Genomic DNA, 14,705 nt, shown 5'->3' on the forward strand with positions numbered 1-14,705 from the left:
ACACTTTATTTTCCCTGCATCAGTGGGCCTAGAACAGGCCAAGTCTATGCATCTTGCCCTTAATGTAAATTAGGATTACCTTGCTACTCTCTTCCACTACACCTTATTCCTTTTTTAAAATAATATTTGTCTCAATTTGTAACCCTAGATGTGTTTTTGTTAACTCAATATAAGAGCCACAAAATCAGGGTCTACGTTCTCTCATTCACCACTGTATTCCAAGCTCTAGCCACAATAGCGGCACACAGTAGACACTTCATGAACAACTTGCTCAATGAGTGACTGAATGAGTGAATAACTGAACCAATAAATAACCTGTTCCCAGCACACTTTTACTAAACTTGAGTTCAGTCCGGCAGAGTATCTGTGATGGGCAGCAAGAACATAGTTAGTTCATCTGAAGTTCACCACGTTATATTGGCAAGCCTTGGAAGCAGCTACTGTGACAGTGCTCTCAATATTAAACACACAGAAGTTTTTCACATATAGAAAAGTCAAGATTCGTAGGGCTAGAATAAACTGGAAAAAATGTGAAAAGCCAAAAGTCAAGGTTTGTCCTTTTTAAAATTCTTAGCAGTAAGGAAGACAGAAGCACGCCATTAAAAAAATATGGTGTGGGAAGGGGAGGGTTAGAAGAAGGCTGGGTAATTTAGAAATGAAAGCCATGAGGAAGCAGAAGGACTTCCTAGCAGTTAAAATCACTAAAAGAAACAAACAGTAAATCACCTTTGGAAATGATAGAAGTACAAAGACATAAAGGAAGGAGTTACTAAAGCCGGGATCATTGTGATGGGAGGGACAGATTCTTTCATTCAGTTGCTAGCAGTTAACAAATATCTTCAAATGTTTGGAAGCACGTTTAAAATTTGGAGGTTTGGTTGTGTTTTGCTTTTACATTTAAGGTTTGCATGTTAAAAAATACAATATACACCAATAAAACAATGGAGAAATAACAAAATCTCTAATATTTTACCTACAAACAGAAATCTGTTTTATAATAATCGCATCCCTGAAGTGAACACGTGAAAGAACAGTGAGTCTCTACAGTCAGTGAGCAGAAGTACGATGAGTGGCCTTTTCCAGAGACAGGAAATAAAGACTTGTACTCACAGTCAAAAAAGTGTATTTATTTACTTATTTGTTTAGTTTTGCTACTGGGGACTTTTTAAAATTAGTGCATGTTTGTGATGCATTCACCAGAGGGTCCTGGTGCATATGCACATTACACCTTAGTCCTTTTACTTCCCTTCTCCCCTCCTCTCCCTCTCTCCATCCCACACCCCCTCCCCATTGCAAGAGGTCTAGTTCCCTACATTCCTGTTTCCTAGCATCCATTACAAAAGTATTATTTAAATATACTTCCAAGTTTCTTCTTTTCATTATTATGAAAGTCAAAGAAAAATGCCCTTATAAATCATTCTGGGAGATAACTGTAAACAGGGATTTTAAAAGCAAACATCTATTACAAAAGTCAAAGAAGTAAAATTTTATTCCCCTTTGACAATCATTTATTGAATGCTCACTTATCATAGGCATTACATGTACTGTAGGAAGGCTAGGTGGTAGGGGCAATGCACAGCCAGACGCCTGAACCCTAACAGCTAGAAACCCAAAGGGAAAGCATCTGCACAGGAGGACACCTCTCCAAGGGACAAACTGAAAGCACAATTTCTCTCTTGAAGTCCACTCTAAAAACTAAATGAAACCTATTACAAACTTTGCTATAAGCTGAGTAAAATTATTTTATCTTTCTAATATGGCCACCCTAGAAATTTGTTAGGGACTTCACTTACCATTAAATACTACAGGATTATGGCAGACTGTAGCAAACCTGGAACTAATATAAATATTCTCTGGGGCCTTTTTATTCTTTACAACATATATTATGACATTTAACATATTAAACCTTCATTTTAGATTAGAGGAAATATTCAGTGAACTAAACATCTATTGACAATGTACATGGCAGTAATAATTTGGTTTATATTCTTTAATATTTTTAAAAGTTGATTTAATTCTTTTCAAAAGTTATTCCTAATAAACTTACTTGAATGTAGGTATCCAAAAATCTTATGTAAAGTCAAAATTCTAGGAGTTTTCTCTGACTTTTAGGCTTACATAATTTTAGCGATTCTGAGTAATCTGCATTTCTTCACATCACAAAATCATTAACAAATTCCTTCATATAATACTTGAAAGCTTCATTATTAACATGCATGGTATTTTCAGTAAGACCATTTTATAATAAGGACTTTCTAATGTTTTAGCACTTTAAAATGCTTTATATCTTATTAAATATTGTGATCTACTGTGAATTGTTCTCCTAAATATACTACATTTTCCAATACATACTCATAAAAGAAAATAGAAAATTATTTTCCAATAGTATTATGTACAAAATGAAAATAAATTTTTAAACATAGTGCTAATAATTTAAATTGAAGACATCCATTTGATTTTTCCTTACTAAGATTATAATGGCGAGTAAGTATCTATACTAAATTTTAAATGTTGTTATATTATGTAGTAGATTTATACACAAGGAACCATAGTTTAGTGTTTTGGGTACAGGTTTAAGGATAAATCTGTATGAACTAAAGCTTTAAATACACCATGAGCAGTATATTTTCTGTGCCTTATTATTCTTACCTAAAATAGGGATAAGCACTGGGACTTACTTTAGAATGTTATTTTGTAAAACCCAATGAGTTAAAGTTATTTAAAGACAGGTAGGCAATGCAGGCCAAAATTCATTTGCCTACTGTAATTGATGTGGCATCTTTAGATGTCAATTCTAAGCTGCTCCCATATATAGGAGTTAGTTTCTGTTTAATATACATATGAGGATAGATTTCCTGAATCTTGTTATATAACTCTACTTACTAGTTTAATTTCCAATAACTGGATTACTCCATTATTTTTTCAGTACGAACACTTATTCAAATTACACTTAACAATGTTAATGATGATAAAAATTGAACTGAGCAATAATACCTTAGAAGTACATTTTAAATTACCATGTAATCAGAAGTAAATTTATGTATGTATTTGGAATGGGAAGCTTCCATAGTCTATTTTCTTAAAATGAATTCATTTGAGGTTTCAAATGTTACATTTAATTCACATGGTTATTTTTACCATGCAAACATAATACAATACTATTTGACTGACATTCACTTAGCCATAAAATCTACTATTTTATTTCAAAACATTCAAATTACATATTTGAAGATGTCTTTACATAGCCATTAAAAATACAGTCAAATATATTTATACACAAAACAAGTATATTTTAATACATCTACTACTTTTAAATGTTTCATCATATAACAAGATCACTAAAATTGCTCCCAATAAAAATATTTGTTTGCTTTAATAATACAAAACAATAGTGAAATGATGAAATCAACAAACAAGTGTTCTTGTCAGAAGACAGGAAGAGAGTTTCTTCCCCTCCCTTAAGGAAAACAAAGGATTCTGGAAAGCTTTGCCCTGATTTATTTTTCCAATTTTAAATACCTTAAGAGGAGCGGAACTGCTACTGGCATGGTAGTATTTCTAACAGTCAATAAATCTAAAATATTATGTGTGAATATTGGAATGAAGCCATTAAGAAGATTACAGCATGCAACACAGCAGAGGGTCCACAGGAAAAAAGAACTAGTAATTCAGGACAACTGTGACCAATGACCTTTGAACAGCCAAGATCACTGGTCAATCTAACACAGTAATGGAGTGCACATGCACAGAAAGTCATCTAGCCTGTAAGTATAATTTAAATGCTTCAGTGGATGATTCTAAAAGTCAAATCTCAGTTAACTTATTAAACAAACAATAGCAGTAGTAATATTTCTCAGGGTTCCAGTATACCTTATTAATGCAAATCACACACAAAACTTCAGTAAGGTCATTGTGATTTAAACAGATCTCATTTCAAATCATTTTAGAAACATGCTGTGACACTTCATCAGATTTCCTGGGAACAATAAGAGAGAGCCTTGGAAAACTGATGATAAAGCTAAATATATTGGAGATGGGTTGGATAATCACCTATAATATTTTTAAAATGTTTACTATAATTTTAAAACATCTCATACTCTCAACAAATGGTCCTAGCTCTATCTCCGAGATAGATTTGTTCAGTTCTCAAATTTGTTAGTGTTCAAATATATCTGTGGTCTTCAATTTCAAGCATCTATGTAATCAATCTATACTGTTTCAGCGTTGCTTCTGACATATATATTCGAGCTTTCTTCACTTATACAGTTGCTCATGAATGTACTACATGAGCTCTTCTGTTGTCATATATTTAAGCGTATATATTTTGTGGATAGTATTTCACTCCCCTGCATATTTAAATAATTGTCTTATTCACCAAACCAATCCTACAATACTTTTTAAGTAAAAAAGAATCACCCACCAAAAACTGCGTTTTAAAGGTTCTCAAGAAATCCTTTCTCTGAAGCAGACTATAAAACTTTTAAAATCATATACAGAAAAGCTAAATTTCTTTTTATTTCTTTTTAATAATTATTTCTCAAGGGATTAACAGCAGGAAACATATGCATAGGAAAATGTTCTTAAAAGTTGCGATTCTATTTTCATAATTATTTCTCTATCCAGTGGAGAATACTTCAACGGATTTCTAAAGGAATAATCATTTCTAGCAGTTTCTGCTGAATTTTATAAGGAGGCAATCTAGCTATAATGAGCTAAAAAGAGAAAATATAGTAATTGTTCCTTTGCCTGAGTCTGGATTTGTTCATACCTAACATAAATTTTACTACAGCAAGATAAAGCAGTTCAGTTTAAGGTACTTCAAGGTCGACAAGTATTTTGGGTATTTATGGGCATAAATAACCTTTTACTTTGAAATCATATTTTATCACTAGCCATCAGATAAAGGTTAGTATTGCTCTATTTTTTTGACTTTTAGATTCTTAAATTCACTTTTTCAAATTCCTTAATGATGAATTTCAAAGTACTTGTGATTTACAAAAAGGTATATTTAGAGGGTTTTTTAATTCCCCAATTTTAATATCCATTTAAAGAATGAACATCTTTATTTTTTAAAGAATTATTTTAACTTAGAACTGTTACAAAGATGTATTTACACAGTTATTAAGTATATTATTTAGAGAAATATAACTAGTTTGGACATCTGCCTATACCAAGGAAAAATAAGGCAAAAAATGTATTTTTGGATACTAATATGAAATCTCAAATACGTCCCAGTATAAGCTAGAGACACACATGCATACAAGTGGATGTGTGCGTGTGTGCATGTGCGCGCACACACACACACACACACACGCACATACACACACACCCTTTGCAAGATCAAAGACCAGAAGAGAACTGGCACTTAATTTATCAGCCTTTACAGACAAAAGAGAGTTTTCATCATTTCAAAAGGATCAGATGTCTTTTATGACAAACTGGGTTTGCAGTTTAATTTACAAATAGAATTCTAAGTAAGCAGTCTTTGCTCTGCCAAAGCAAATGACAAACAGTGTAGGTTTTCATTCTTGCAGCCCTCAGCAGGATAGAAAAGATTAAAATAAAACTGAAATAATTTAGAGAAAACAAATAAATGTTTCAGAAAGTTGAGGGAGATCAAAGCCAGAATTTTCTGACCCCAACTGTACAAGCATTTCTTATTATATTGACCAGTGCCATCAGATCATTAATTAAAAGGAACAGCGCTGGCAGGTGGCAGGGAAGCTAAAGCAGATAATTGGCCCCCTTCTTCTTCTTGCCTTCAAAAACTCTCTCATTCTTTTGCAAGACATGCCACCAGGCAGACAGAAATGCCTACTTTGTAATATAATGATTAAGATGAGATGAAGAGACTTACGTCTAAAGAAACTCTACCTAATGAATGCATCTAGCTTTTAATTATGATCCTACTTTTATACTAAGGAATATGATGATCCAATTCAACATCTCCTCCACTGCCAAAAAGTAAAAATATTAAAAATAGAACCTATACTGATTCCTCTCACATGCCTTACAGTACATAACCCTTTTATTTCAAATAAAAGCTTAAAAAAATAACTCTTAGTAACTCAAGGGTCCATGAGAAAATATATGTTTGCCGAAAATCCTTCAGACTTACCACGTCAATTGGTAGGCTGCTCAAGTCATTGAACGGTGATTCTAAAGTGTTTGTATCAACATTTAACATAACCACATCTTCCAGCGACTTATTCTTCACTCTCTGTTTAAGGAACACAATTATAAAAAGTTTTTGTTACTCATACATTTATTTTCCTCAGAAAACTAAGAGCTTGGAAACAAAAAAATTATGGCAATGCACAAAGCCTGTGAAAACAGGAAAACAGGAAAATTTGATATTATACCAATACAAATACATTTACCATGCTTATAACTGATTCAAAAATATTTGGCCAAATTGTTAAAAACAGAATATTTATTAATCTAATACTAAATTAACTACCAAAGGTAAAGCACAACCAAGATTTATAATAAAATAGGTACTATTACATCAAACTGTAAAAAACTGGAGCCCTTAAAATTTATCAGCTCAATACCAATCCTATGATATAGGAAGTTCTTTTGTTATTTTTGTTTTTGTTTGTGAGACAGAGTCTTGGATTCACTATGTAGTTCAAGACAGCCTGGATTCACTATGTAGTCCAGGCTGGCTTGAACTCGCAGTGATCTTCCTACCTCAGCCTCCTCAGCGCTGGGATTATAGGCGTGTGTCATCATGCCTGGCTGTGATACAGGAATTTGTGCCCAGTTCTACAAATATTTTTAGCATAAATCATACTGCCAGGACAATATAATCCAATAACCATAGCTAAAATATTAAAATATATTTTAAATGAAGGGATGAGGAGGAGGATGGAAAGTGGAATAAAAGGAAAAAAAGAAAAGACAGCAATACGGAATTCATTTGTAATACTCTCCCATAAATTTCAAAGTAAATAATTAAATTTAATAGTCTATCAGATTGACTATCTTTTCTATCTTACTTATTTGAAAACATAGTCAAAACAGTATAGGATCTCAATATATCCAAAAATTAGAATTTTACCCAATTTTTCATTTTTAAATAAAGGAAACATTTATGGCTCATTTTTCTTATTTAAATTAGCAAATACTTAAATAATTATTTTAATCTTATTAAAAAACAGAAAATAGTATTATTCCTCAGTGATAAGCAATTTAGTAATTAATGGATCATATCCATGAATTTAGAAATCCATAATTGTACAGGTGAACAAATAATAGGTCAATAACTAATTTCAGTGTGATATTTTAGGAAGTGTCATTCTAGACTAAGTTATTCTTAACTATTATTACTTAAATGCTTTAAAACTTAAAGTAAATCATCCAATTATTTTGTATGAGTTGAAATTTCTCTGATACATTTACAATTTCAATTTTCTGCATATTTGGTAGAATGTTAAATTTTTTAGGGAAATGATAACCTAAGAAAGGTAATTTTTATGTCTTAAAAAGTAACTATGTTATCACACTTATTTGTAAAAACAAGTTTCCTAAAAAAAAGGTATAAAATATAAGGAGTCTAAAGTTATTCAACAGACTTCAGTATTAAAAATAAAGTAAAATCACTTAAAATCATTAAAATGTATTCTATATTAATGATAAAACAGAAATATTGCCCTAGCATTTTGAAAAAAGAAAAAATGCCCCAAACTGCAGCACAGGTAAAATTCTGAAATCTAGGTCTTCCACAGGGACATGACTCAAAGTATTATCCTAAGGGGTTGTAAAATGCATCAAATGTATTACAGTCAAGAAGACACACAATTCTAAAAATCTGAATTACAGAAGAGATTGTATCTTTTTAAAGTAAGACTTAAAAGATGGCCACTTCTAAGACATTAGAAGAAAATCATTGCTTGTGATACCATTAATAGTACTGCAAAACCTTGTAAATATATTCATTTATTGTCTATGTATATACATATATAAAAAGGTGTAAGTACATAAATCTGAACTTATGTATAAATTAACTGTATTATAACTGCAATAATAATATATACAAGCAAAATTATACCTACATAATGGTATTTTATGGCAAAATATGTCATAACTACAATTTCCATCTTAATACTCAAGTTGTTTTTACGCCAGACACTATAAAGATAATGTAGAAGCCTGATACATTTTTAAGGAAACATATTAACTTGTCTCAGGAGCCAGTAGTAACAGCTATGTGCTCGCAAGGTTTTTAGTGATGATACTAGCATTAAAATCTAAATAAATTGCTATTAATATGAAAGGTACTTGTTTTCAGAATTCCTTCCAGTTTTACAAGGTCAGGTAACAGCTGAATATTAACTTTTGTTCAAGGAAGCACTCGAGAATAGAAAAACATACTCATTTCTAATCAACAGATTGGGAGCGCCCTCACGTTAGAGCTACATGAGCCAAAGCAAAAAATGGAAATAGTATATAATTTAAATATTTTCATAAGAACATTTAATTAATGTCAGTATTTTATCTACTTTTCTTTCAAAATTTAGCTACTTTTTTCTAAGTAGACACGGAGAGTCATAAATGGCACCCCCTTACTCTGTCTCAGAGTGCTGTGTCTCAGTTTTATATCTTGGCATGAGATGTAAAATTCATTGAGAGAATGTGAAAAAATAGCCTTTTTCTTCAAAAGTAAGAAAACAGCATTGTACACAGACTGGGAGGCTTATAAAGAACAACAGTATGATGTCAGAGTCAGTGCCTCCTTTCCCCTCCATATTCACCCCTTCCCCGTAGTCGGGGTACAGACATTCATAAAGCTCAAAGATGCCAAACTGCTGTGGTGGCAGCAGTCATGTGAACTTCAGAAAATGAGCCAACATTTCACTTAGAATCCTTTGACTACTGAAACAAATAGCACAAACCTCACACTTGTAGCTTCTACTAATTTATTCTTTATCACCTACATGCTTTAGTCCTCGTAGGTTCATCCCTAGAGTTCTCAGGGAGAACAAAATGTCTTCTTTATTTTGAAAGCAAATTTATATTTTAAAAGGTTCTCCTTCCAAAAAAGTCTTTCTCACCATCCATTATTCACAATTCAATAAAAATAAATGAAAGGAAGGTTTCAAAGAAGACTGGAACAGCTATGCTTCGGAGTTTTTATAAAACTCATAATGGGAAACACGCGAGGAAGAACAGGGAAACGGAGAGTAAAAAGATCAAAATACGATGTGTATATTTACCAATTCCTCACGATGAATACATTCACTATGCATCAAAAACATATACTAATGAAAACTTTCAATGACCATAAAAAGTAATTTTTAAAAATTGATGTGTTGAAGTTGTACTAACCATAATAAAAGAAAATATTTTGATTCCTAGAAAAAAAATTAGCTGTAAACTGAACAAGGTAAAAAAAAATTACTGAGTTCTATTTGATATATTAACTATTTAAGTAGTTACATCTATATTCTAGCAAGATATTACAAAATTAAAAAGCTCAAAAGATAGTAATTTCAGTTCAAAAAATCTGTGTAATAATAAGAACAAAACTGAAAGATATTTATCATCTTGTATCACATTAAGAAAAAAGTTACTAAATGATACCCAGGTGGTTTAAAGAAATCCCTAAAATTTCAAGGATAGCACTGCATTCACTATTAAACCAGATAAATCAATAAATATGATAAATCAAGGTTATAAAAAGTATGGAGTTTCAGCCAAGCTAATAAGTCTGCAAATATTCTTACTTAATAACAAGAGCCAATTTGAAGTTTCTCCAAGACAATACTTTCAAAAAGTAAACAATTCCTAAATGTGATCCTTAAAAAAGTAGTACTGGATTTCCTTATAACTGGCCAATAAATATGTGATAAATGTAACTGAATCCTTAAAGTATTCTATTCCTTTCTATAGAAGATTGGAAAAGTCAAATTATTTCTTTTAAAAGTTAATATAAAATGATTACACACACACCATAAGAGGTACTATCAAATGTTATAAATATTTTTCACTTACATAAATAATTATAAAAATATGTGTCCAACTAGATACACTATAGCTATGTACTACAGTAATATCAAAATTAAATCTGATGGCTTTTTAAAATTTTTGAACCATAACTAAATTTGTATAAAGTCCAACAACTAATCTGTAAAATGACAGTGATATATGTACTCCATGATGTAATAATAGATCAAATACCTATTCATTCATGCCTCACTTCATACTTTGCACTTTCACTATAAATAATTTTTGCTTGAAACAAGTTTCCTAAAACAATGAATAAAATATAAGGAGTCCTAAAGTTATTCAACATGTATTCCAATATTAAAGACAAAACAAATTAACTTTAAAATCATTAAACTGTATTCTATACTAATGATAAAACAAAAATATTTCCCTAGCATTTTGCAAAAAAGAAAAAATGTCCAAAACTGCAGCACAGGCAGAACTCTATAATCTAGGTCTTCCACAGGGACTTGACTTGAAATATTATCCAAAGGGGCTTTAAAATGTATTAACACTCTTCTTCAGTGAAGCAATGATCACTGGTATATCCATGTCAGCAATAAGAAAATCACTCTAATTCATAACTTGCTTATTAAAAATTAGGTTAAGAACTAAACAAAAATTAGGTTAAGTTATTTACCTGCACAATCAGCAAAAAACAAAATATATTTGGGTAAAATGAAACCAACCAGCATAATGACACTGTTTAATTGATCCAAATCTTTTGTTTTAATACAGAATTTTGTTCACTTTTTAGATGTAATCTCAAGATGTCCTCTCTGGAAGGCTTACTGATTTCAAGTTCAAGATGTTTAAAGTTCAAAGATTTTTAGTAAAATGAAACTCTGACAAACATTAATTTAGAATGATGTGATAACAATGAAAAAAATTACTAAATTTTCATACAACAGAACTAAAAATTAAAACAAAAAAGAAGGTATATTCTAATTAAAAGGAGTGGAAAAACTATGCTTTTAAAAAGTGTACTGAATAGGGAAAATAATAAAATTTGTAAGATAAAAATGTGTAAATTTGTGAGTCATATGTATGTAAACTTTAAGGGCCAGGGACATGGTTCAGTGGCACAAGTATCTGCCTGTCAAGCGCAAGGTTCAGGACAATTCCTGGTACCAGAAAAAAAAGACAATAAATAAGTATGTAAATTTTGACTTTCATAATATAGAGCTGAAAAAGAGAAATAAAAAAATCTCAAGTTTCCATAAAAAAAAGTAGTTCACCAAGAATTAAAACTTTTAGTAGTTAATACTTACCATATTTCTACCAAACATAACCTATTTTCATGAGCTTCATGCTATTAAAAGTTATCATTTGTATACTAATTTAAATAAAATTAATTTCAATTTTACCTTTTGAAAATGACTATTTAAGTATATCCTAAATATGAAATTTGTAACTGCCCAATTTTAGTTATGAGTTAATTTCATCACTATCTCATGTCTGAAAGATACTCACCTCTAAGAGGCTGGAGTGTATTCCAATCAGGTATGGCATTGGGGCACTAAATCAAAATATAAATAAATATTTATAGATTCATATAGTTCATTAAAAGTGAGGTAATAATATAAGTAGCTTAAATGCTTAAAAATTAAATTTATTTAAAGCTCAGTTCCATCATACCATAAAACAGATATTCAAAAAGATATTCAAATTTAATCTTAGAGGCCATTATAATAAAGTTGTTATATATTTTAAAAATCACAAATAATTTAAAATAAAATCAAGATTTTTTATGCCCAGAAACATTTTTTTATCTAAGAAAAGTAGCAGGGTCTAGGCCATAATCTCAGTTAAAACTTCTCCATATACTTTGTAGTAAATATATTCTAAATAATCATCAAAATTATTGGCATTTATTTTGCATATCTTTTCTTATTCAGACTCTTAAAGATTTTCTTAATATAACTTCATTATTTTATACCTACTATACTACTGTGTATTTATTAAACTAGTCACCAATTAGTCATTATTGGATGCAAGGCACTATCGTGGAACTAGAAGTACAAAAACACAAAAGTTCCTCCATTACTGTGCTCTTTCCTCTTATACACCTCCTTTATTTAAATTTTAAAATTGAGAGTTATTCTATTTTCACTGATATTAGTAAAACAATAAATTTAAAATATTTGTGTAAGGATTATTTGAATTAATTCAAAACATGATGTTTACAACATGTGCATGCCAGGCCTTGGGACATGGGTTTGGGAAGACTAATTAACAATATAGATGGGATATAACCCCTTATGGGCCTTATACTCTAACACATAATATGTACATTAACTAACTTAAATATATCAAATCTAAATTACTAATAATTATAGCAATATCTGCTAGGAAATTATTCAACAGGGTATTTCAAACTAAATTATTACCTGCTAGGATAAAGTGAGAATGGACAGATGTCTACAAAGGTGACAGACGATATGTGAACAAATACCTATTTAAAATTAAACATTTTTGGCAATTCTTTTAGAGACATCTTTGTTTATTAATGCAAACCTTTTCTAGTAATGCAGAGAGATAATCCTCTTTCTCAAAAGATTTGCATAATTTTCTAAACACCATTGCCATTATTAAAACAGAGCTGCCAGCCTTCTATATGTTCAATTTGCTACTGAGAACCACTAACAGATAAAACTAACAAGCACCTTGGACAATATACAGATTTCAAAGTAACCTCAAAAAATAGCAAGTTTATTAAAGGATGGGTAAACAGTAACCTATATATCCAAAATAGAAATGTTCATTAGTCTGTACATTTTAGTCTATCACATTATTATACTAAATTTTAATCCCCAGTTGTCTTTACCTTTGGTAGCTCTGTTCTTTCCTATTCTTTAATATTTGTGCTACAATCTGGAATTGATCTGATATACTGCTTACTTCATTTGACTAGAAGTTGAGGTTTATTTACAGGCTTTGATATCCTTAAGACCTAACAGGAGAGCAAATGTGGGCTGTTCCACTTCTGCTTAAGTAAGGAAAGGCTGGTTTACTTTCCTAGTTCAAGGTCTTATCCTGGGATTCCTTCTGGGACTCCAGAGAAGACATAAAATGCATATCAGTATTCTGGTCTCCCACTGTCAGGTTTGGGCAATTTTCCCAAAACAAGCTAGGCAACTCCCAGGGTCTTAAATATGTCAAGCCCTCCAAACATCCAAAATAGTATAAAATTATTCAGGTTACTGTGGGAACTTCCAGTTTACTCCTGCCTAGGATATTACACCCTCAAGACTTATAATACAGAGTCCATCCATATCTCAAATTCCAAACCATTCATAAAAGAGTGCTAATCAAAATATATCAAACTTCTGAAAATAATACTATGTCCATCTTAACGATGTTAAAGGGATGTTACGGATCGAAATTTTAAAAATGATAAACAAAACTGGTAAATAATGTATTGAAATCCTAGGAAATATACCAACAGAAACACCTTTAAAAGTTTATGAAAGTTACCTATCTTTTGAAATGTAAACAATGAGCTCATAGAAATTCTTAAGCTAGAATTTGAAATTCAAGACAAAGTTCTCATGAAGGCTTTAATAATACAGTAATTGGAAACCTTTTTTAATGGAATCACTGACTATCTCCACGTAGTTTTTTTTCTCACAGATTTCTCACAAAATCCAACATATAAATGTTTGAACTACAAATATTATCAATCTACAGCATAATTTTCAAAATAATTATGATATTTTACAGAATACAGTTAGTTGTATAGGTGCCTCTCATTTTTTCACACTGGAATGTGTATACCCTATCATAAAATAAGCCAAAACTAAGGAAAATTAATTTTGCAACCCTAGCTAAAATTTCCTAATTAGATTATGATGTAAATAAATCAGGGAGAGACTCTTGACAACATGGATATTTTATTAGCCATGTACAAAACTGCCATAGGTCTTTCTATCAGTAAAGTTATTTTCAAAGATGGGATACAGAAGGCTCTGTTATGACTGCTTCTTCTTTTTGGTAGCAATGAATCTTTACTCAAGAAAGTTTTTTTTTAAGTTTCTTACAGAGAGACCCCCATGACAGAGACTGTAAGGACCCAGTCTGAGATCACAATTTTCCATTTATTTTTCTAAAACCTGTTCTTAGAAGCTAAATCTGATTGAGTCACAGAAAGATAAGTTGAAATATGTGCTAAACAAATAGACTGATGTAACATTTCCTGAACAAAAAATAATCTATTATAATTTTACTGATCCTGTGGCCATACCACCTCCTATGTGTTTATGGATTCAGACAGCTCAACAGTACCTGGTAAGGTCATAGATTTGCCAAATTACACTACTCTTATGTAGTTCATTAAGGGAAAAATGTAATTGATGTTACTTCTTCCCAAGAGTTTTTCCTAACCTGCCCCGGACTGTGGGGCACTTCCTCCTATCTTTCCATCGACAGTTCTTTTATTTTTGCTACTCTGTGCTAGTGTGCATGTGTAGGTACACATAAGCACATGTATGTATGTATGTATGTATTTTTTCCTATCGGTGAATCTCCCAGGAGCAAAAAGTAAGTCTTAATCATTGTATAACATCTTCACAGATTGGCAAACAGGTGTTCACTAACTGTTGATGAGCAAACGGATGGATGGATGGGTGGATGGAGCAACAAAGTGGAAAGGCTTATCCTTGAACCAAGATGCGATGTTCATCCATGGTCACAAGATGGCATTACGGCTCTCCACA

The 14,705-nt window shown here is 31.2% G+C and overlaps 1 protein-coding gene across 1 annotated transcript in view; it reads right to left on the minus strand.

Moving 5' to 3' along the window:
* Positions 1 to 14,705, minus strand: part of Dennd1b (DENN/MADD domain containing 1B) — a gene marked incomplete at its 5' end in the record, with an annotated part of 220,228 nt that overhangs the window by 85,835 nt on the left and 119,688 nt on the right. Inside the window, 2 exon segments of the mRNA XM_013521889.1 lie at positions 6,119 to 6,220; positions 11,464 to 11,509. Of these exon segments, the coding sequence (XP_013377343.1) occupies positions 6,119 to 6,220; positions 11,464 to 11,509 (148 nt within the window).

The sequence above is a fragment of the Chinchilla lanigera genome, unplaced genomic scaffold (assembly GCF_000276665.1).
Source record: "Chinchilla lanigera isolate Chin_1 unplaced genomic scaffold, ChiLan1.0 scaffold00005, whole genome shotgun sequence".
NCBI lineage: Eukaryota > Metazoa > Chordata > Mammalia > Rodentia > Chinchillidae > Chinchilla > Chinchilla lanigera.